The sequence below is a fragment of the Alternaria metachromatica genome (genome assembly GCF_023757995.1).
Source record: "Alternaria metachromatica strain BMP 0045 chromosome Unknown scaffold_18, whole genome shotgun sequence".
NCBI lineage: Eukaryota > Fungi > Ascomycota > Dothideomycetes > Pleosporales > Pleosporaceae > Alternaria > Alternaria metachromatica.
Window position 1 is genome coordinate 376,412 of NW_026055509.1, and position 20,176 is coordinate 396,587.

General features: G+C 54.3%; 7 protein-coding genes across 7 annotated transcripts; 4 read left to right on the plus strand and 3 right to left on the minus strand.

Annotated features, from left to right (window-relative positions):
• Positions 1-149: 149 nt before the first annotated feature.
• Positions 150-1,712, minus strand: J4E83_007365 (uncharacterized protein; the record flags this gene model as incomplete). The annotated part of the gene is made up of 1 exon (XM_049334269.1): positions 150-1,712. The coding sequence occupies one exon, from the start codon at positions 1,710-1,712 to the stop codon at positions 150-152; it is 1,563 nt and encodes a 520-aa protein (XP_049186611.1).
• A 328-nt stretch (positions 1,713-2,040) lies between these two features.
• J4E83_007366 (uncharacterized protein) lies at positions 2,041-6,693 on the plus strand (the record flags this gene model as incomplete). The annotated part of the gene is made up of 4 exons (XM_049334270.1): positions 2,041-2,096; positions 2,234-2,395; positions 2,490-5,631; positions 5,680-6,693. The coding sequence occupies 4 exons, from the start codon at positions 2,041-2,043 to the stop codon at positions 6,691-6,693; spliced, it is 4,374 nt and encodes a 1,457-aa protein (XP_049186612.1).
• Positions 6,694-7,836: 1,143 nt separating this feature from the next.
• Positions 7,837-8,427, plus strand: J4E83_007367 (uncharacterized protein; the record flags this gene model as incomplete). Its single annotated transcript, XM_049334271.1, has 2 exons — positions 7,837-8,032; positions 8,111-8,427. The coding sequence occupies 2 exons, from the start codon at positions 7,837-7,839 to the stop codon at positions 8,425-8,427; spliced, it is 513 nt and encodes a 170-aa protein (XP_049186613.1).
• Positions 8,428-8,751: 324 nt separating this feature from the next.
• On the minus strand, positions 8,752-12,351 carry J4E83_007368 (uncharacterized protein; the record flags this gene model as incomplete). The annotated part of the gene is made up of 1 exon (XM_049334272.1): positions 8,752-12,351. One exon carries the CDS (start codon positions 12,349-12,351, stop codon positions 8,752-8,754), a length of 3,600 nt encoding a protein of 1,199 aa, XP_049186614.1.
• Positions 12,352-12,847: 496 nt separating this feature from the next.
• J4E83_007369 (uncharacterized protein) lies at positions 12,848-13,789 on the plus strand (the record flags this gene model as incomplete). Its single annotated transcript, XM_049334273.1, has 3 exons — positions 12,848-12,945; positions 13,001-13,362; positions 13,410-13,789. 3 exons carry the CDS (start codon positions 12,848-12,850, stop codon positions 13,787-13,789), a joined length of 840 nt encoding a protein of 279 aa, XP_049186615.1.
• A 532-nt stretch (positions 13,790-14,321) lies between these two features.
• Positions 14,322-15,512, plus strand: J4E83_007370 (uncharacterized protein; the record flags this gene model as incomplete). The annotated part of the gene is made up of 1 exon (XM_049334274.1): positions 14,322-15,512. One exon carries the CDS (start codon positions 14,322-14,324, stop codon positions 15,510-15,512), a length of 1,191 nt encoding a protein of 396 aa, XP_049186616.1.
• Positions 15,513-18,705: 3,193 nt separating this feature from the next.
• On the minus strand, positions 18,706-19,965 carry XYL1_3 (NAD(P)H-dependent D-xylose reductase (XR); the record flags this gene model as incomplete). Its single annotated transcript, XM_049334275.1, has 4 exons — positions 18,706-18,849; positions 18,918-19,378; positions 19,435-19,591; positions 19,657-19,965. The coding sequence occupies 4 exons, from the start codon at positions 19,963-19,965 to the stop codon at positions 18,706-18,708; spliced, it is 1,071 nt and encodes a 356-aa protein (XP_049186617.1).
• Between the last annotated feature and the right edge of the window lie 211 nt (positions 19,966-20,176).

A 20,176-nucleotide genomic window follows, 5' to 3' on the forward strand; every position in this document is an offset into this window, starting at 1 on the left:
AAAGTTTGAAGAGAGAGGTAGAAGGGAATTTGTATAATTTGGATGAGCATCGAGACGCTAGTAGATCGCATTCCATGAAATTGATACATAACAATGAAGTCGCAAGAACGAGGTGGTGGTATCATTAATGCTACAACTTAAAGTCTAAACTACTCGCTATCATCCTCGCTACTCGAAATCTCTGCGTCTTTCTCAACGACCTCTTCTTCCTCTTCATCTGGCTTGCCCGTCATGGAGAAAGCCTTCAGACACGTAATCCTGGTACCAGTCGAAGAGGTTCCAAGCAGCTTACCGACCTGCGCCGCTGTGAAACCCTCCGCCTTGCCTGCATCATCGCTCTTCAGCTCTTCCGTGCTCAGTGACCAGAAGCGCACTGTGCCATCGCTGCTACCAGTGACGATGAGGAAATTTGTTTGCGAGAGCTGGACGATTTCAAAATCCTTGACACGGCCTGTCATGCCTGCTGCTGGACCACCGATTTGAGCCACTAATCTGCTAGCAGGAACCTCGTCTTTGTTCTTCTCTGACGATTCAGTCGGTATCGTGGTGTTCGTGTCGAAGAGAAGAACGCGGCCATCTTCGGTTGAGACGAGTAGCGTGCCCGGATGCGACTCCGACGGCAAGTAGTGCATTTGATGTATCTTAGTCCTCGGGGTCGGTGCAATCTTTGCTTTTGGCTTGGATTCGATGTTGAAAACGACGATGCCGCGCTCGAAGCCCACGGCGAACTCCTCGCCTTCCTTGTCCCAGATGACTCGCCTTCCCTCACCGGATGCGAAGCGCCCTTCGCCTACGGCGGTGAGGATGTTGCGGTCAAAGTTGAGCACGCCGGCTTTCTTTCCTGTTACGAGGTTCCAGAGTCGCATGCACTTTTCGCCTTTGCCTACGCTCAGCATGAGCTTCATGCTAGGGTGGACGGCGAAATCATTAATTCCAGAGGGTACTTCACCGGGTCCGGCTGTGTCTCCACTGGGTCGGCCTTGGGGCTTCGGTATTGGCGCTTTGATGGTTGAGAGGGCAGTCCAGTCGCGTGTTCTCGTGATGGCGATAGTGCTGTCTTCAGCGGAGCTGAGGAGCTTACTCCTGGTTGGGAAGTAGAGGGCTGTGATGTTTGACGAGTGGTGAAGCAATGAGCCGAGTTCCTTGTTCTTGGGATTCTCAGTAATGGAGCCGCCATGGAGAGAAGGCAGCTTTGGTCTGAGTTTTGAGGCGACTGGGGGGGCGGTCGAGATGGAGTAAAGGTTGATGCGCTCATCGGTGCTGCCTGTAGCTAACGTGATTTTGGACGTCTCATTCGAGAGCGGAGACAGGGCAAGACAGCGGATGGAGGATGAATGGGCGTTGAAAAGAAATGTGTCGGTAAAATCTACTTTTGGCCTGTCCGTCTCAGGTGTCGATGCATCATCCTGTCCGGTGAAGAGACTGCTGGGGATGGATGCCGCGAATCCATGCAGAACTCTCTCGTAGGAGCCGGTTATGACTTGCACAGTCGTGACATCTGGGACGGAATCTTCGCTTTTTGCAGTGGAATCGATCTGGAGTTTGCTCATGCTCAGGTCCATCTTCCCGTTGGCTGCACCTTCCTTGCCATTGCGGATCGCCGTTTCCTTGGTCGCCGGCTGTTTTGTGGTCGAGGCAGCAGCGCCCTTGGAGCTCTTCAGCGCCTTCGCCTTGGCGGCGCTCTCGGCGGTCTCTCTCTTTCTCTTTGCCATTGTCGATAACTCGTCGTTGTTTCGCGCAGCCGTCGCGTCTTGCGATCCAGAAGTTTTTGATGCAGACGGCAGGGCTAGGCCGGGTGGAGTAAGGCGCAGCTAGTGTCCCAAGGTTGGCCCAATGAACCAGGCTAGGCAGGGCTTATCACGGCCATCCCTGCAATGCGGCGTGAGCAGCCCTTCCCTCACGTTCTCGCAGTCCCGCCCATCAGTCCAGCATATCGCAAAACACATTTCCATCAACCAACGCGACCACCAACCCCGATAATTCATCACAACGGCGGCACTCGTGGATAACGGATGTCGGCCACCGTTCGTCGGTCTTCATATGTCCCTCGACAGTTTACGGGAAACCTTACGCCAGGAGAAGACAAATGAAGCCGCGTAAGTCAAAGTCCACGACTATCCATCGCGTTTGCAATTTGGCCGATGGAATCGACTAAATGCATCGATGCGACAAGGAAAAATCGCTCGTTTTAGTTTATTTGCGTGTTGTGGTGGTGCTAATTCAATGTCCCCAGATTCACATCCGCGACGTTGGAGCGCCATCTCCGGGCACTCTGGAAGGTCACGGGCTGCTGCAATGCCGCTCTGAACGGCCACCAGCCCGTAGCAGACGACTTCGTCTATGGCGAACCTGACGAAGAGGAACGTCGTTTTCTCGACCAAAACGACATCTCACAGTAAGATCCCTCCTGTCCCTAGTACCATGCACCTACTCGTCGCCAATGTTCACGTTGTCGTCGTTCCACTCTGCTAACACGGTCGCGTCTCTAGAGGTCGACGCTTCAACGATGCAACGCTGCCCTTTCCAGTGGCCGTTAGTGACCATCAGCCACCACTCCCTGCTACCCTACCCTTCCAGAATCCAACCAAGACCTTCACCAAGCCATCGCCATCCCCCGTCGTCGGCACCCCAAGCCTCGAAGAGCAACTTCGTGCCGCCTCAGCTTCGCCGTCCGTTGCGACGCAAACCTTACCTTCAGTCGAATCGTCATTACAAAGCGACGTTATCCACGTTGTCCCCCGCGTAAAGGCTGCCTCACATGCTACATCGCCCACTACAGAAGATGAGGTAGCAAACAATGCCCAACCCGACGCGACCCTTGCTGTCCAGGCTCCAGGCAATCAAGAACATTCCCCTCGCGACAAAACTACGGTCGACCCAAGTGCTGTTGCATCCCCGACGGCCGACGACACGAATGCTGCTACCCTCCCTGACGGATCTTCGTCGAGTGCCACCACGGACGCCAAACCGAAGCCACCACAAGTCGTTCATCTACCACCAAAAGAAGTCCAAGAGGCCAGACTGCAGGAGACGGAGCGAAAATTGGACAAAGCTGCCGAGAAGGAGCGAAGAGAAGAGGAACGGCTTACCATCCCACCCACTAATGCGCCCGTCGACGTTTCTTCCCCGTCATCGACCGTCGGGCCCTACTCCCAAGCAACACCGCACGCGCAACACCATTCGCCTGATACCAGTCCTGATTCGGAGACTTACAGGGAGCGCAACAACGTCCCGTTGCCAAACGACGATGTCCTCGACCCCGCCGCGCAGCAAGTCAAGGATGACCACGAGCGTGCTCTGCACAAACGAATGAAAGAAGCAAGAGAGAACGCCCGAGCAAGAGAAGATGACTCCCCTACACCAGACATCGAGCAACAGATCGAAGACGAACAGGCGATACGGTTGGCGCGCGATGGGAAGAGTCGTCTGAGCGAGTCCCAGCCCTCCGGGGACGTACATTCGTTGACGGAGGGTGTGGACGGCGGTTACCGTGCGGCAAAAACAGAAGAAGAAGACTCGATCGGAACAAAGACTGTTCATGATGTTGCCATTGACTCTTTACCAACTCCAACGACCGTTGCCGCGGAGCCTTCGACTGTGGACCGCGACAATGCCGACCAAGCCATCGACCACCAACAGGCCTCTCCTACCGCCGACCATCCCACACCTCCCGCTGACATCGATATTGAAATGCGCGACGTACCATCCCTGGATGCACAAACAACGACCTCGCCCCAACATCCAACATCCCGTCCCGGGCGTATGACTACCCGCGTCGCCTCTGGAGCAATACGACAGAAATCTGTCTCTGAAATTATAGCTGAGAAGGCAGGACCGAAAGCCATACCAACCCCCCGCTCAAGTAATCATTCGGCATCTACAAGTCCTCCAAGACCAAGAACAGCTCGCAATAAGTCACAAGAAGTCTCGACCGTCGTATTCGCCAAGAAGACACCGACACGGGCATCGAAAGCCCTGCAATCGTACAACGAAGATTATGCGTCGCTCCAAGGTGCTTCGGAAGATTCGAGCCGAGATTATCTAGAGGGTCTTTTCAAGTACCAGGCTCACCACCCGCCTAGGTCTGTACCTCTGCAGGAACTTGTAGCATCTGCAAGGAAGACGGTGTCGACGGCTGGTACGCTTGCGATGATTCGTGAACATCAAGACTACAAGATTTTGAAGAGAGTGTACCAGTTGCAGAATGCCAACCGATGGTCCTTGAGGCAACTTCAGAAAGCCGTCGAACCTGAGCGTCCATTTACCCACCAGGATCAAGTGCTTCTCGACATGAAGTGGATGCACACAGACTTCAAGGAAGAGAGGAAATGGAAGAAAGCACTTGCCGCTACTTTTGCGGAATGGTGTGCCGAGTACGTGGCCAGTACACCTGAAGAACGATCAACGCTACGGGTCAATGCATGCATTCCAAAGTCGGCTAGGCGTGCGAGCAACGACGAGGAGATGAATGATGCTCCTACGCCAGAGCTTGTCCACTCGAGTACGCACGAGACGGAGAGTGAGTCATACGGTGATGAGGACGATGTACTTACTCCCGTCAACGCCAGCCCCCCTACAGGTCTATTCTCACTAGGCTTCAACGACGTGGTCATGAAGATCGACCGCACACCTGCCAGTGATACTATGTTCCGGGAACTGCCTCTTTACGACCCGATGTTCGAGGGCTCCAGCGACACCAACCCGTTCTCTCTCTCAGAGCCACCCATCCTTCCCGTTTCCAAGTTCGTCACTGGAAAGCTGGTCTCGCAAATACGAGGGCCACCCAAGAAGCGTAGCAGGTATGACTATGACTCTGAAGACGAGCCGTCTTCGCCGCCTAGTCGATCTGGTACGTCAGCCGAACATTCAATGCCATCCACACCAGGTCGACGCCTATTCTGTCGCAACGACTTACCGCCGGAAATGACCAATGTCGCCTTATTCAACGCGGAGAACAAGCATGTTCGCGACCGACTTCAGGCTGCCCATCAATTCAGACCACCTACAGAGTTCAACATGCCCACTATTGCCTTCTTCGAAAACCGCACGCCCTCTCAGTGGCTGTGGGAAGAAGACCAAAAGCTACGGGCGTTGGTGAAAGAGTATACATTCAACTGGTCCCTGGTCTCTCAGCAGCTTTCGTTACCTTCGATGTTCGTGTCCGGATCCGGTCGACGAACGCCATGGGAATGCTTTGAACGCTGGGTGCAGCTTGAAGGTCTTCCGGCGGAGATGTCCAAGACACAGTACTTCCGCACCTACCAAAGCCGACTGGAGCAAGCCAACAAGACCGTTTTCGCTCAGTTCCAGGCTCAACAGCAGCAGCAACAGCAACAAGGCCAGACCCCAGGTCAACCGCGCAGAAGACCCACGACTACGCCAATACGAGTAGAAAGAAGGCGAGAAAACAGACATCTCGCTATCATCGATGGCATGCGTAAGCTGGCCAGAAAGCGCGAGTCTGCTGCCCACAAGCAAGCGGAGTCTCAGAAAGCCGCTGCGCTTCGAAAAGCACATGAGCCTGCGCCACCCAAACAGACAACCCTAACGCCACAAGAGTTTAGTCGTATGAAGTGGGAACGCGAAGAGAAAATGAAGCAAAGGCACATTGCGCAGGAGATGATGGCTAGGGTAAGAATCATGTCCCTACACGATGAGTACATCACTGACGGAAAATAGCAACAAATGATGGCGCGGCAGCAGGCCCAAATACAGGTGCAACCAGGAATGGCGAATGGTGTGAACCAGATGCAACGTAACGGGACACCCGGGGGCACAAACAATGTTCCTCCGCAAATGGCTAATGCGTCTCTGCAACAGGGGCAGAATGGCCCGGCAATGGCGGCCCGCGCACACCAATCTCAACAGGGAATGCAAGCTAATTTTGCTAACGGCAACATGTCTGGCATGTCGATGGGCACACCGGGCGTTCCCCAAGCACAAATGCAAGGCAACATGCAGAACACCCAGCGTATGGGACCGCCGGACCAGATGCGCATGGCCATGCAAAGAGGCCAATTTAACGCTACGCAACAACACCAGTTCCAACTCCAACAGCAACAGATCAACATGGCTAGCAATCTTACCCAAGGGATGGGAATGAACGGTATTCCTAATGCGAACATGATGACACCCGTTTCCAATCAGAACGGTGGAATGAACGGGAACATGAACAACTCCATGAATGGGATGGCAAACACCGCTGGATCCCCACGAATGAGCCAGGGCAATGGTAACATGCAAACACCGTCCCGCCCCCTATCGAGTGGGCACATGCCTCAGCTCCTAGCTTTCCAGAACCAGATCAAGGGACAACATCCGGAATGGACACCAGAACAAGTTTCGAAACAGGCCTCCGACCACCTCAACCGTTACCTGGCTAAACAACGTACGCAGGCATCATTGAGTCAGCAGGCAATGAGCGCAGCAGCTGGATCGCCTGGCATATCTCCTTCTCCACAAATGGCGAATAATCAGTATTTCCAGCAGAACGGTAGCATGGCCAACGCTCCTCAAACAAACGCGGTACAGAATTATCAGGCCCAATTGGTCCAACAACAACGGCTGATGGCAAGACAGCAGGCTGGCAGTCCTGGATTGAACGCCCGACCACCTAGTCGGAGCGCCACGCCTCAGAATCCACAGATGCAACAAAGTCCCGGTATGCAGCAAGCACAGATTAACCGGTCTTAAGGAATCTGATTGGCAAAGAGAGCGCCTCTGCGAGGCCCCGTCACCCTTGGCTTGTATATAATTTTAATGTTCCTGCTTAGCGTTGTTCTTCTAGCGTGGGAAAGTCTGGTTTTTTTTTTGCGATGTGTGGGCGTACCCATGAGAAGCATGGTGTTTGTGGCGTTGAATGGCGCTCACGCAGTCGCTCAAGGCAGTGGTTTGTATTAGGGGAAAACTCTTTGTGTCGCTTTTGCCAGCGACACCCATCATGTCTTGGTGATGGGCCTCCGAAGCAATATGTAGCTGTCTGAATATCATGCAACTCGAGCATAACATCGAGATACAAACATCTTTCAATCGCGTCCCTTGCCGTGTACTGAGGCGACTTGTGGACTGTGTGGCTAAGCCGCAGGACCTGCCATTGGTATATATTCCAGTAGGTTTCTAAGGTCTGCAAAAACGGTTGGAGACTGAATTGTCGAAGATCGGTGCTCGGCAGTCGACGTGGAATGTAGCGATGGAGAAGCTGATGTGGGCCCGGACCACATGTTGACTAAGCTGCGCGAGGCAGCTGAAGGCGGTGGGTGAAGGCACAAAGAACGTCGAGCGCGGAAGTCAACCTCACCTCCGCAATCTTCCCCAGCGGCCACCACACGCCATCGCAATCTTGCCACAGCTCCTCCGACTCGAACCAACCGAGCGCTGATTCTTTCGTTGGTTTTTGGGTTTCCCCACTGCTACAGCCGTCGCGCACCTTCCTCACTTGCGATCGCAATAGGCGTATTCATACATACGGACAAGAGTAGATAGGCATAGAGAGGAGAAAGACCCGGCAAAATGAACGCGCCAGACAGGTATGCTTCATCTTTTGCAGTTCATCCTCTTCAACACAGTATCTCTGTACGCGCAGTCCACAGTCGACGATGTCAGTTCAACACCACGGTGACGACGAACCTACACGGCGCGTTCGCTGCTTCCACCACGAGCGCGTGAAAACAACGAAATGACGCACATTCCTATGGGCGTACGACACTACCGCGTGACCACGAGAGCGCGCTGCGCCGCATATATACACCTCCGATGGCAAGAGCGTGCGACACAACGAAAGTCACGACTCTACCACGCCCACGCCCAGACGAACGAGACCCTCGATACCCCCAACCAATGAGCGACAACCCAAACACATCCTTCTCCTCGAAGATCGGCCAACTGATAGAGGAAAATCCAAACTGTGCACTGCGCGACAGCTCAAAAGACAACCGGCATGTAACGCACAAAGCTGACCACGACTACGAGAACAGATTCGAGCTCTTCCTGCTAGACGAAGGTCAGCAGAAAGTCGAAGAGAAAGCCGAGACACGTACGTAGCACTCCACCCCATCCCTTCCACCCACACTCCCTCCCCCCTTCCACCCACCAACTAACAACCCTCGCACAGGCGTCCCCAACACCGCCGTCTTCACCTTCAACAAAGAAGACCACACGCTCGGCAACCTCCTCGCGCAGCGGCTCCTCAAGAACCCCGCCGTCATGTTCGCCGCCTACAAAGTGCCCCACCCGCTCTTCGCTACGTTTGAACTGCGCGTCCAAACCGACGGGTCTATTACACCCAAGGAAGCGGTCATGGCGACTTGCCGGCTGGTCATCCAGGACCTGTCGAAGCTGAATGAGAGCTTTCAGACAGAGTGGCTGGGTAAGAGGATTGTTAGCGAGGGTGAGGCGGAGAGGCAGCAGAGGGAGCAGAATAACTTTTGAGTTTGGGCGCCTTTGCCGTCGTGGCTACTGGGAAACTCTTGGAAGGTGGAGTTGCCAGGGAGTTGGTTTGGAGATTTGTGGGTTGCATATGTTAGGCGTTTTTGACTGGTTAGGTTGTTGGTTGTTATGACGATTCGACAAAAGGGTTTTGATACCGCGACTTACATACCCTATAGAGCTGTGAACATCTTGGACAAAAAAAAAACAAAGTGGCTCGTCTTCTTCTGACTTCACAGTTTCTGTAGACTATTGGCTGTGAGAAAGCTGTTTGGTACTATTGTAGTCTTTCGTCGGTATCTACGTTTTACACACACAAGTGCTAATCTACTCATCATCCAAATCCGACCAACGTCCCGGTAGTGGCTTAGTGGCGAGCTCAGCATCATCTTTCGACGCGACATGATTTTCGTCGCTAGCCGGCGTACTGCCCGAAGCCTCAGGCACATCCTTAGACGCACCTTCATCCTCGCTCATGACAGCGCTGTTGGCCCCACTGACCTTCTCCTTCTGCTCTTCTTCCTCCTCAGCCTCCTCCCAGCTCTCTGCAACTTCAACAGGTACCTCCTTCTGTTTCTTCTTCTTGCTACTCAAGCTGAGCACCGCAAACCCGCCCTTGTTGCCGAAGGAAGTTGTCTTTGGGAGCTGGCGGTTTGGAACACCCTTCGAGGCTGCCACTTCGCTCCAGCCTGAACCGGGGCCTACATCAGACTCTTTGCGCAAGATGTTGAGTGAGGAGTCGAGACGCGCAAGCTGCATGCTTTTGCCGATGTTTTGCGTGGTAAGAGCTTTGGTTAGCGGTGCCTGGATCGATTCGAGCATGGTCTGCATTTCGCGTTCTGGGATGCTGAGCCGAGCTGCTAGAGGTGGCTTCAATGCTACGGCTTCGCTGGGAAGGAAGGTGACCTCTAGCTCGCATCGGAACGATGTCGTTGCGAGTACGCTCTTGATGATGGGGTTGAGCTCTTCGATAGTGAGCGCAAAGCGAGGGTTCAGGATGAGGAACGCGTTGTAGGGATCGCCATTGGTGTTGCTGGGCTTGGGGCGTAACGTGGCAGTGGAGGACGCTGCTGGTGCCGGCGCTGGCGCAAGACGTTGTTGAACTTGACGAGTTCTAGCGCAGTCTGCTAGTGTCCGCATCGGGGCCATGACGAACTTGGGGGTCTTGAAGATGGCCACATGTCGATGTGGTTCTGGATCCATGCTCTCTGAGTCCATGCCAAAATCTTCAGCCAGGTGGTGGATGAAGGCGCGCTGACTACAGGGCATTGGCTTGAATCGAAGGCGCTTCTCATCTGGGTCGGCAGCGAAAAGTCTAAGCTGCTTCTCCTGAGTCGCTGCCCAAGTAGAATTTTGCTGGTACATGTTCAGTGTGGCGTCTGAGTATGGAATGTGGTCATTCTGGTGCTCCGGATCAACGTTGAGTGCAAGTGCTAGAACACGATTACGCTCTAACCTTGCGCACTCTTCGTCGCACTTGAGCACCTTCTTCTGGTTGCCATCTCCGTTGCGCGAAGCATTGCATTTGGCCTCTTGCTTAATCCTCTGGCACTCGCAAGTAACGAAGATCTTGTGGGGACACGGTTTCTCTTCTTTGCAGGGTTGAGGGAAGTGACAGGGTGCCAAACACGGATGACCACAGGTGCTGAGCTCTTTGCCACATGCTTGAGTACATGGCTCTTCGCACTCTCCAGGTCGATGGCATTGCTTCTGACACTTGTGTGTGCCACACTTGAGCGTACGTCCGCAGACTTGGCCACAGCGTACCTCGGTCAGCCAACATGGCTGATTTTTGAGAACACTCTTGCCACATAGACATGGCTTGGCGGTTAGGAAAGCGCACTTCGGACATGGCTGGTCATCCAGGTGGCAACTGTGGTCCAGTTGCGGATGACCGCAGTCCTTAGGTCGCTCGCACTTGAAGCGACATGGTGGAGGTTTTGTACCGCATGGCAATGGTGGCTGTAGCACAGTCCGTCCACAGTGACAGCTAAGCTCATCGAAAATGGCATCGCGACATGTGCCACACGGACCCTTGTGACAAAGTTCCTGGCAGCGATGTTCGGGGTTGCCGCACTTCAGTTGTCGACCACAGCTCCGCGTGCATATATGCTCGGCCTCAAAGTTCTCGTGAGCCTGACGAGGGGCCGAATTCAAAGGCCTTCCTTTACGGCGGTTCGACTGACGTTCCGCAGCTTTCTTCTCCCCAGCGCAGCAGTGCTCGCCGCACTCGTGGCGCCCGCAGTTCAACGAGACTTTGCAGATGCGCCTGCACTGGGGAGGCTCGTCCATGCCTTGGTGGCAGATGGTCCTGGATGATGTGCGTCCACACCTACATGATATATCAACCGTCTTCAAGCAAGGCCGACATTCGCCTTGGTGACAGAGCTGCTCGCACTGGTGACCACATGCAAGTGTTTGACCACAAGGTTTGTCGCAATTGGGGATCGGATCTTCGCAGGTCGTGCGTGGGTTGCCGGGCATGTCTCTCAAAGCGGTCTTGCCACAAGGACAGCGGTGGACTCGGTCTGGAGATCGCGGACAATGAGGCGCTTGCGTATCCTGTGAATGGCATGCCATCTCACAAATGTGCTTCCCGCAATCGAATGAGCGACCGCACTGATTAGGGCACTGGAAGGATCCTATCCAGGTCTCTACTGCAGCAGCACCGTCTGCGGCGACATGGGACTGGCTACTCTGCTTCTCTTCTGCCCGGTCATGACATAGGATGTCTTTTTGTATCTGTCCGCAGTAGCAACGTGCCGGCACTCGTACCTCGCAGGCACCGCAAGGACCGTCGTGACAAGGCCGATCGCATCTGTGCTCGCCACAAGACATCAATCCTCCACAGACATCGCCGCAGCTCCAGCCGTTCTCATAATCGGTATCAATACAGCGGCGAGTAACAGACCTCTTCCCACAGAAGCAGTGTTGCGTGGGACCCATCAAGCCACACGGAGGACAGGGGCCGGCATGACACGTCGAGCCGCAAGGGTGTGGACAGGGCTTGGGGAGAAGTCGGGGTCGTGAGCAAGTCTGACCACACGAGAATGGTGGTAGACCGGGTGTTGAGCGTGGATCCAGCTCCTTCTCGCACCAACAGTGGAAGTTCTTGGGTAGAGTGTCCTTCGGTAGGTTGCAGCCGGGGCAGCGCCACTGCCTCGGAGGAGGCGTCTCCCCGTCTTGGGTCTGCTGTCGCGCTGCAGCCGAACCCTCGTTTGTTGACCACTTCTTGATGCAGCCCAGATGGAACACAGTCCAGCATGTTCTGCACGACCAAACACCCCGTGAACGCCTTGTGACGTCTTCAGTGCAAATGGCGCACTCGTAGTGACCGTTGTCGATGTCCTCGTGTGTCCTGGTGGCGATGTCGGGCGCGGTGGATTTGGGTGCTTGCGGCTGCTTCTGGCGCGGCGGTCGTGATTTGCGAGGGGCGATGGGTTGGCCTGGCTGGAAGGCTGGCGCATCTGCTTGTAGCCCTGGCGGAGCTTCTGAGATGGCAGAAGCCGCATCGTCCTCTACAGTCAACTGTCCACCGAATTGACGGCCACCAGCTGCCATGCGCTGTGGAAACCGCTCTGCGCCGCCTCTTCCCCGGCCACCCCGCGCACCGCCACGTCCGCCTCTTCCACCTCGATGCGCTGCTTGTTGCACGGATGAGGGCACAAATTCGAGGGCAGCCGCATTTGGTTGCGACGGTCGCCCACTGTCGGCCTGGCCTCCTCGCCCTCGTCCTCTACCACCGCGCCCGCCGCCCCTCTGTGGCTGCTGTGCTGCTTGCGCCTGTGTTTGCTCTGCTTGCTCTGACTGTGCGGCCGTGTTCGCGTTTGTATTTCGGCCTCGTGGTCGCCGCCGTCCTCGTACGCCTCTCGAGGCATCGGATGGGCCTGCGGCAGGTGGTTGAGGTGCAAGTGCAGGAGCCGACATGTTGTCGATTGGATTGCGGCAGTTTCGAGCGCTGGCCAAACGATGGTGTGTAAGCGTCGAACCGCCGAGGGTGGAAAGGAAAGATTATTGCTGCAGGCTCTGGTAAATGTGTGGCCTGCTGAACTGGTAAAGAGAGGGCGGTCGCTTTGTTGCTGTAGTGGGAGTTTGCAGTGGCGAGCCTTATACTGGGGAAGGTGCGTGAAAGGACACTAAGAAAGGCAGTTGCAGATTATGCAGGCGCAGTGATGAGTCAAGGTCGACTCATGCGACGGAGCAGCCGGGCGCCGACACGTCGGGCTTTGGAGGAGCGCGTGAATTGATTGCTGCTGTGGGAGCTGTCGCTCGCATCGGAAATTCCATGGGCGCGTCATACCCAGGGTCCGGCCAATCGAGGCTACGGCTAGTTCCGGGCGTCCATGGTCGCCGCGTTGGAGCTTCACAGCGCGAACAACACCATCGCCCGCCGACCACCCACGCACCCGCCCTCGCCCCCATCATGGTCAAGTCACTCGTCGGCGCCCTCGCTCTGGCAGCGCTGCCCTCGGCCCTCGCCTTCCGCAACACGTCGCCCTTCTTCCTCTTCTCTACGGCCGAGTACGCCTCCGTCACCGCACGCCGCGCATCCTGACGTCCAAGCTAACAGCTGCAGCCTCCTAATCCCCAGCAACGACGCCGCCATCGCTGAGTCATCCGAAGTCACCGTCGACATCCTCAAGGCCCTCGAGCACTGCCCGACCAAGTCGTACATCATCATCGAGCAGGATGGCGTTTCCGCCGCCGACTACGCAGACGGACGCGCCATGCCACAACTGAGCCAGTACATGTCTGGCCAGCACTCCGAAGTCAAGTCCACTGTGGCGATTCCCGACGTTGTTGGCACTGTCGATGCGGGAGCCCTCGCCGACCATCTGGTGTCCAAGTGTGGGCAGGATGGTGGATTCTTCGGTCGAACAACCAACCCAGTGCGCCCAGGCTCGCAGGCGTTCCGCATCGAGCAACTTCAACGCGATGGTAGGCAGTACATACTCAGGATACTCTACCCGGGCTGACCAGTACAGACACCAAGTTCGGCAACCTGATTGTCAACTCGGCCAAGTCCCAGGACTACACCTTCATCTACATCACCACCCCTCCCACCGAGGCGCAAGCCAAGGAGTCGCTCGAGCACCACACCTACGAGATGGAGACCTCCTTCCCAGAATCCGTGCAGATGGAGCTGAAGCGCGATCTCTCTTCGCATGCCAAGCGGGCAAACTCGACGGAGGGCGGCCTGTTCGAGAAGTACCAGTACTTCACACCCGGTATCTTCATGGGATTCGCTGCTATTATCCCGCTGTTCCTCATCCTTCTGGTCGGTATCCGAGCCCTCACCAGTCTCGAGGTTTCATACTTCGCCTTCAGCAAGGAGATGGGCCCCAACGCGCAGAAGAAGCAGTAGAGGCATTTCAGTGGATGGAGAACTTGTTAGCGCACAATGTATATCCTGTAAGTTAGTAGGCATGATGGACCGGCGTTTGGAATTTGAATCTGTAGCGAAATACCAACATTGTGTTACCCAGGATTTGCCTCTACCTGACATCCTGTTGTACTGATAACAGGAGCCCTGCATATATCGCAACCAGGCAGGCGCATAAGTCAACGTTGGCGGGCCGTTCGGGCTTGCTAGACTGATGATGTTAGTTGATCGGTTCCCCAACGTTTTACCGAGAACTCGACACGCCGAAGTACCACCTACGTGCACAGTCCGCGCTAGGTCAGGCCTCCACAGGTACACGAACAAGGGCTTCCCGCCCGATGTGTGGCAAGCATTCTGCGTAAAGTGTATATGTACAGCTTTCTGTGTTTGAAATTCAAGTTCACTCTTCAACATCTCACCATTGACGAGCACACAAGTCGTTCAAAGACAGGCCTAGTGTCTACCAAGAATTGTTACTACGACCGTGAAAAGCAATACTCGCACACATCCCACCATGGCCTCTCCAAAGCCGATGGACATCATCATTTTAGGTGGTGGCATAGCTGGCCTAACAACTGCCCTCTCCCTCACAAAGTTCGCACCTGTCTCATCACCACCAAACATCACCATATTCGAGATTCGACCTGAGCCCGCGACAATCGGCGGTGCCGTAAACCTCACACCCAACGCTCTGCGTCTCCTATCACATCTAGGAGCTCTTGATGAGATCCGCGCCAAAGGATATGGCGCCGAGTGTCTCGCAGTCGAAGTCTTCGACCTCTATACCAACGTCAAGATAGCAGAGAGCTCATTCAAAGGACCGGACGGAAAGGGATTGGGCGACCCTCCATTTACTGCCTTGAGAATCACAAGAGGAGAAGCACTCAAGGGAGTACTCGCCGCCATCGAGAAGCAGCCCAACATCAAGCTCATCTGTGGCAAGAAAACAACCAAGATCAGCGAAAGCGACACCAGCGTCACCATCGACTTTGACGATGGCGGAAGCGCAACCGCAGACATACTAATCGGATGCGACGGCATCCACAGCGTCACCCGCCTCAAGCACGTCGAGCCCGAGCGTAAAGCAATGTACAGCGGAATCTGCAACGCCTTTGGCTTTGCCCCACGACGAAAGATGTCCGAAGACAGCAAAGACTACGAGCCCACACACTTTGACGTCAGCGGCATGAACTTTGGCCGTCGCGGCATGATGTTGACGTCTTTCCACGACCAAGCCCGCGAAAGCATCTACGTAGGCGCACTGATGCAAGTCCCCGAGATCGCCGACCGAAACGGCTGGAAGGCAGCAGGCGCCGATGCACAAAAGACGCGGGACGAAATGCTGGAGCGGTATTCTGGTGCTGCGAACCCGCAGATTGCGCATTGGATTGAAGACGCAGAGGGTTTGTATCTCTGGCCTGTGTTTACGCTCTCCAAGGGAGGTAGATGGGCTACCGACCGCGTTATGCTGATTGGAGACTCTGCTCATGCCATGCCTCCGCAAGGCGAGTCAACGGGGATCGTGTTTGAAGATGGTGTCTTGTTCTCGCGCTGCTTGGCCAAGTGGATGGAGACTAAACGCGATGAGGGTGTACCGGTCAAAGAAGCGTTTGATGCATACGAGACTCTGAGGCGTGCTCGTATCGACACTGCGTTCGATGAGAGTCAGAGTGTGGTCAAGACGGTGCAGGATACGCCTTGGTAAGATCTCCCATGTACGAACTGCGTGTGAGATATACACTAACTTCGTACATCGTCATTTTAGGTTGGGTCACAAGATTAAGATGAACGTTGTACCGTGGTATCTTTGGTGGACGAGGAGCTATCGCGAGAAGCATTTTGTCGAGGATGTTACGACGTGTGATATTGGGTACTGATAGGCTGATGCCCTGCTTACACGAAGTGGCACAGTGCTCCACTTCAGGAATCCGGGTCCAAGTTTTTTACTCAAATCTCACATGGCCCGCTCATCTTCTTTACCCTGTCTGCTTTTCGATATCTGAGCTTGCATCTTCATATCGGCCGACTCTACTTTCATCGCTCCCGATATCGCTTACAACGCTCATCCCTTCCTCAAACGCCACCAAAATGTCTTAGTATTGTTCTTCAAGCGCGCTCGTCCGTTCATTTAAAGTCCATTCGATCGAGACTGCGCCATCTCCGAGGGGCCAGACGAGAAATGCAAACTATATAGAGAGCTCTATAGGCTTCTAGTGATGCTCCAGTACAACATTCCACAGCCCTTCAAACTCCGTCTCTTGAAACAAATCTCCAAAGCCGTTCTTTGCAAAATGCGACCCTTCTTCGACGCTACAGAATTTCCCTCTTTCCGCTTCTCAAACGAATCAAGTTCGTACCGGGTGTTACGTCTGAACTGCACGCTCAGCAACCTCAGTCCTGTTGCGAGTCCCGTTTCAACAACAACCCCGACGATCGGTTCTATACCCCACATCCAGCGAAACGATTCAGCGGTCACTACACCAGTTCTGGAAACTACAAAACCGATTGACGACAAGGTCATGAAGGCCGAAGTGAGCGCTGTCTAGTCAAAGACTATGCGAGATAGACAAGACGTGATGACTTGGTGTTGAAAAAGGAAAACGAGGTTACGGCCATACTTTCTACGAAGGAAGGTAGAAACATGTAATATTAGGAAAAACCACCTGTCCAACGTTTGCACAATTATGCCCTGGTGAATGTCAATAAATAGGTAGAAGCACGAATGAGAGAGAATCGTCCCTCTCTTCGCAGCCCACTACAACCCACCTCACCACCCCATCCCACACCCAAGACAACAACACCCACCACAACCCACCCGCCATTTCCCCATGCAGCAACTTCCCCAACTCTCATCGATCACTGCAACACAACCACCTTGATCCATGCTCACACTGCACCGCGCAAAAAGGCGAGAAAAAGCGAAAAGCGCGACACTCGCTCTACTGCACGGGATGCGCACGCGCAGCGCACGGTCATTGGCTGCGAACTGGGTTCCTTGTGTGGAAAGAGTGGATTGTCACACCGGTATACTTACCTCCCGTTGTTTGGCGAGTCGTGTGGTGAATGGGTTGGCGGGTTGTTCCCTGTAGGGTGCTGTATTGAAGGAGTGGAAATGGGTTAATTAGGGGGATGTAGTGTGGTGTGTGTGGGTTGGGTTGGTGGAATGCGGATGACGGGTGAGATCTTGTGAGGGAAGCGGCACGGGATCAAGCCCGAGGGGTAGGGGTGCGTGGGTCGGCGGGAGGAGGGTTGTGCATTGCCGTGTCTGCTGCGAAGGAGCAAGTTTGGGAAGGTTTAGTGGAAGTTAGGAAGGATAGGAAGGTTTCATAGCTGCTTTCTTAAGTAGAAGTATTTGGTGGTTATGTTGTAGGAAGGCGTTCTGCGGCTCCGCATCAAGCGTTGGTGCATAGTTGTACCAAACTCTCAACAAAACCGGTGCGTCTCTCCACATCTCTCTAAACACTTGCATTCAAGCCGGTATCATTAATCAGCATACACAACCGACTCTTTCAAACCCAACGCCCAGCATATGAAGTCGTATTCCTACATCGCCGTCCACAACAATCTTCCCTTCCTGCTTCCAAAGTTCCCCCCTTCAACACCCGCCCGTGCCACACGGCTGCATGAACGGCCCCCGATTCCTAGCAACAACCCACTACCTTACCAACGCCGCGCCGTCGCCCCCCTCCCCCCAAAAAAGGGTCCTTAGCGCTTCATGTGATCGCATTTTGCTGCATAATCGCAAGGCTAAGTATACGTTTGCAGCCGTTCCAGTAATCCACGGTTTGCTATGTCAGACTGCCGTATGCGGTAAATGGCCCCACTTTGATCGGGTGGGTTGGTTGGAGTCGGGAGGAGACGCGTGAGTTTGGTGTTTTGGGCTTATAGATGCTGTAAGGGTTATGCAGGTGGTAGGTCTTTGGCCTCGAGTTTGTCCACGACGGCGCTGACTCGTTGGGTGCGACTGTCGTTGTCAATCGAGGATGTAAATGGGGAGGCTTGGCGGTTAAAAGTACCTCGGCAGCAGGTGGAAACCGTGTAGCAATGCGTCACATTTTGACGGACGAACGAAGAACAACTTATTCGTCCCTTGTCGAGTGTTTCGTTCACGTTTTCGAAGTTCCAAGGTTGAGAAACATTCTTACGCAGGTCTGTACAGGATACCTACTAAGCACAATCCCCCATCATTCGCGGTGTTCTCGCTGGTATGTTTCTTCCTCGAAAAGCTTCAGCCCTAGTTGACTACATCTATGGTGGATGCTCACACAGTTCAGTAGCATCCAGAGAAACGACCCAGCAGAATTTCAGCTACCAAACGCCGAAAACAACATCACTAACCATGGCGCCAAAAAATCTTCGCAACACATACACGCCGCCTTCGAGCCCACACCTCAAGCCCATCATCATCTGTGGCATCGTAATGGCCCTTGCCGCTGCTCCTACCCCCGCCATATTTCATCATGGTAACCTCAACTCACCGCTTCCGGAAAACGTTGCTACAGCCGGACGATGGATTCAGACTGGGTTGTTCTACTTCCTCTATGGCGCACATGCAGTCGAGACACTCATGTTCATGAAGAGGTTGAAAGAGCATGGTGTTGGTTTCTTAAGCGTGGCCTGGTTGAAGTGGGTAGCGACGTGCTTTGTCGGAGGGAAATTCTGCTTCGAGCACTTTGACCGTTTGGTGGGAAAGAAGGCTTAGAAGGAGGTGGCGAGCAGATATCGGACAGTAAGAGAAGATAGAGATGAGTATGGAGAAGGCACGTTGAAATTGAACGGAATTGTATTCAGTAGAAGAGGATTTGGAAACTGAAAGTAAACAGGCGTGCAACCCACTCCTTCTCATTGACAGGTAAACTCTCGATACCCTTCTGCTCAATTCCAGTAACAAAGGGCGCTTACGTCTGCGTCGTGTTCTTTCCGTTCAACACATCCAAGAAAGCTGTGTAAGCAGGCTTCTTCTGGAAGTTGTCCGTCCAGAGCAATGCAGATCCCTCACCGTTGAAGGTGCCAGGAACCCAGGAATACTTATCCGCAACGCCCTGATCACGACAAGTCAGCACACATACTCAAGCCATGGTAGATGAAGGGTGAAATAGCTGAAACTTACCCAGATGGTCATGCCGACACAGCGTTGCACGTTAATACAACTTTGGGCAATCCTCGCCCAAGCCGCCGCCGCATCCGTCAACTTCTGCGAGTTACTCGGCGTACGAGATCGTACGTCCAACTCGGTGTACGCAACATCAACACCAAGATCAGCGTAATCCTGAAGTACCTTGGTCAACACCGCTGTGCTGGGCGTAATGTCGCTCTGGGTGCCTGTAGGCTCAGAGACTACATGGCCCTGCAGACCCACGCCGTCGATCTTGACGCCCCAGGATTGCACGAGCTTGACGATGCGGAGGGCACCTTGGTGCTTGGCCGAGCCGTATTCGAGATTGTAGTCGTTGTAGTAGAGTTTGGTGGTTGGGTCGGCGGCAGCGGCCATGCGGAAGGCGATGGGGAGGTATTGTTCGCCGATTACGCGGAGGAAGACGTTGTCTCTGTTTGTGCCGTCTTCGTTGAGGGCTGTTGGTAGTACGTCAGCTGGGTTCATGTCTCTTGCTCTCACGTAGTGTTTGTACCTTCGTTGACGATGTCCCAGTGGGTACATTTCCCCTTGTATCTTCCCATGACTTGCTTGATGTGGTTCTCCATTACGCCCATCAAGGTGGCGTTGTTGTTGATTTGGTTTACCCAGCCTGGCAACTGACTGTACCAGACTAATGTATGGCAGCGCATCTATTGTACCTGTTAGCTCATATCACTGCCAGTGTTTACCTGCGGTGCTATGATGGATATCCTACCTGCTTTCCGTTCTGGGTCGCAAAGTTCGCAACAGCATCTGCCTGTCCCCAGTTGAACTGGCCCCGATTGGGCTCTGTGGCATCCCACTTCATAGCATTCTCAGGCGTAATGGAACCGAATTCCGCACTGCGGATGATGTTCTGCTCGGTGTTGTCATTGCGGATGGTCAAAGAAGTGCCGATGTAGGAACGGCCTCGCGCTTTCATGGCCGCATCAAGCGCTGTAGCTGTCTGCTGGCGAGGGCCGAGAGGCGTGCATGTGGCGATGGTGGCCAGAGCCAGAACGGTGCTGAGGGTAGAGAAATGCATGTTGGGTATTGGCCGTGACTTCCATGGTGAAGACTCGGGTGGCTCTATATATCTCATCTGCGACCCGGATGTTATACGATGCCAACCGGGTTTTCTATCTGATGATCTCAAAGTACGATGCAAATACCCGTCTTGACATGTGTCTCTTAGAGTACTACACCCGTACAGCTAGCTTCCATAGTGTCGGTCATACTGGGCAGATCTGGCTCAA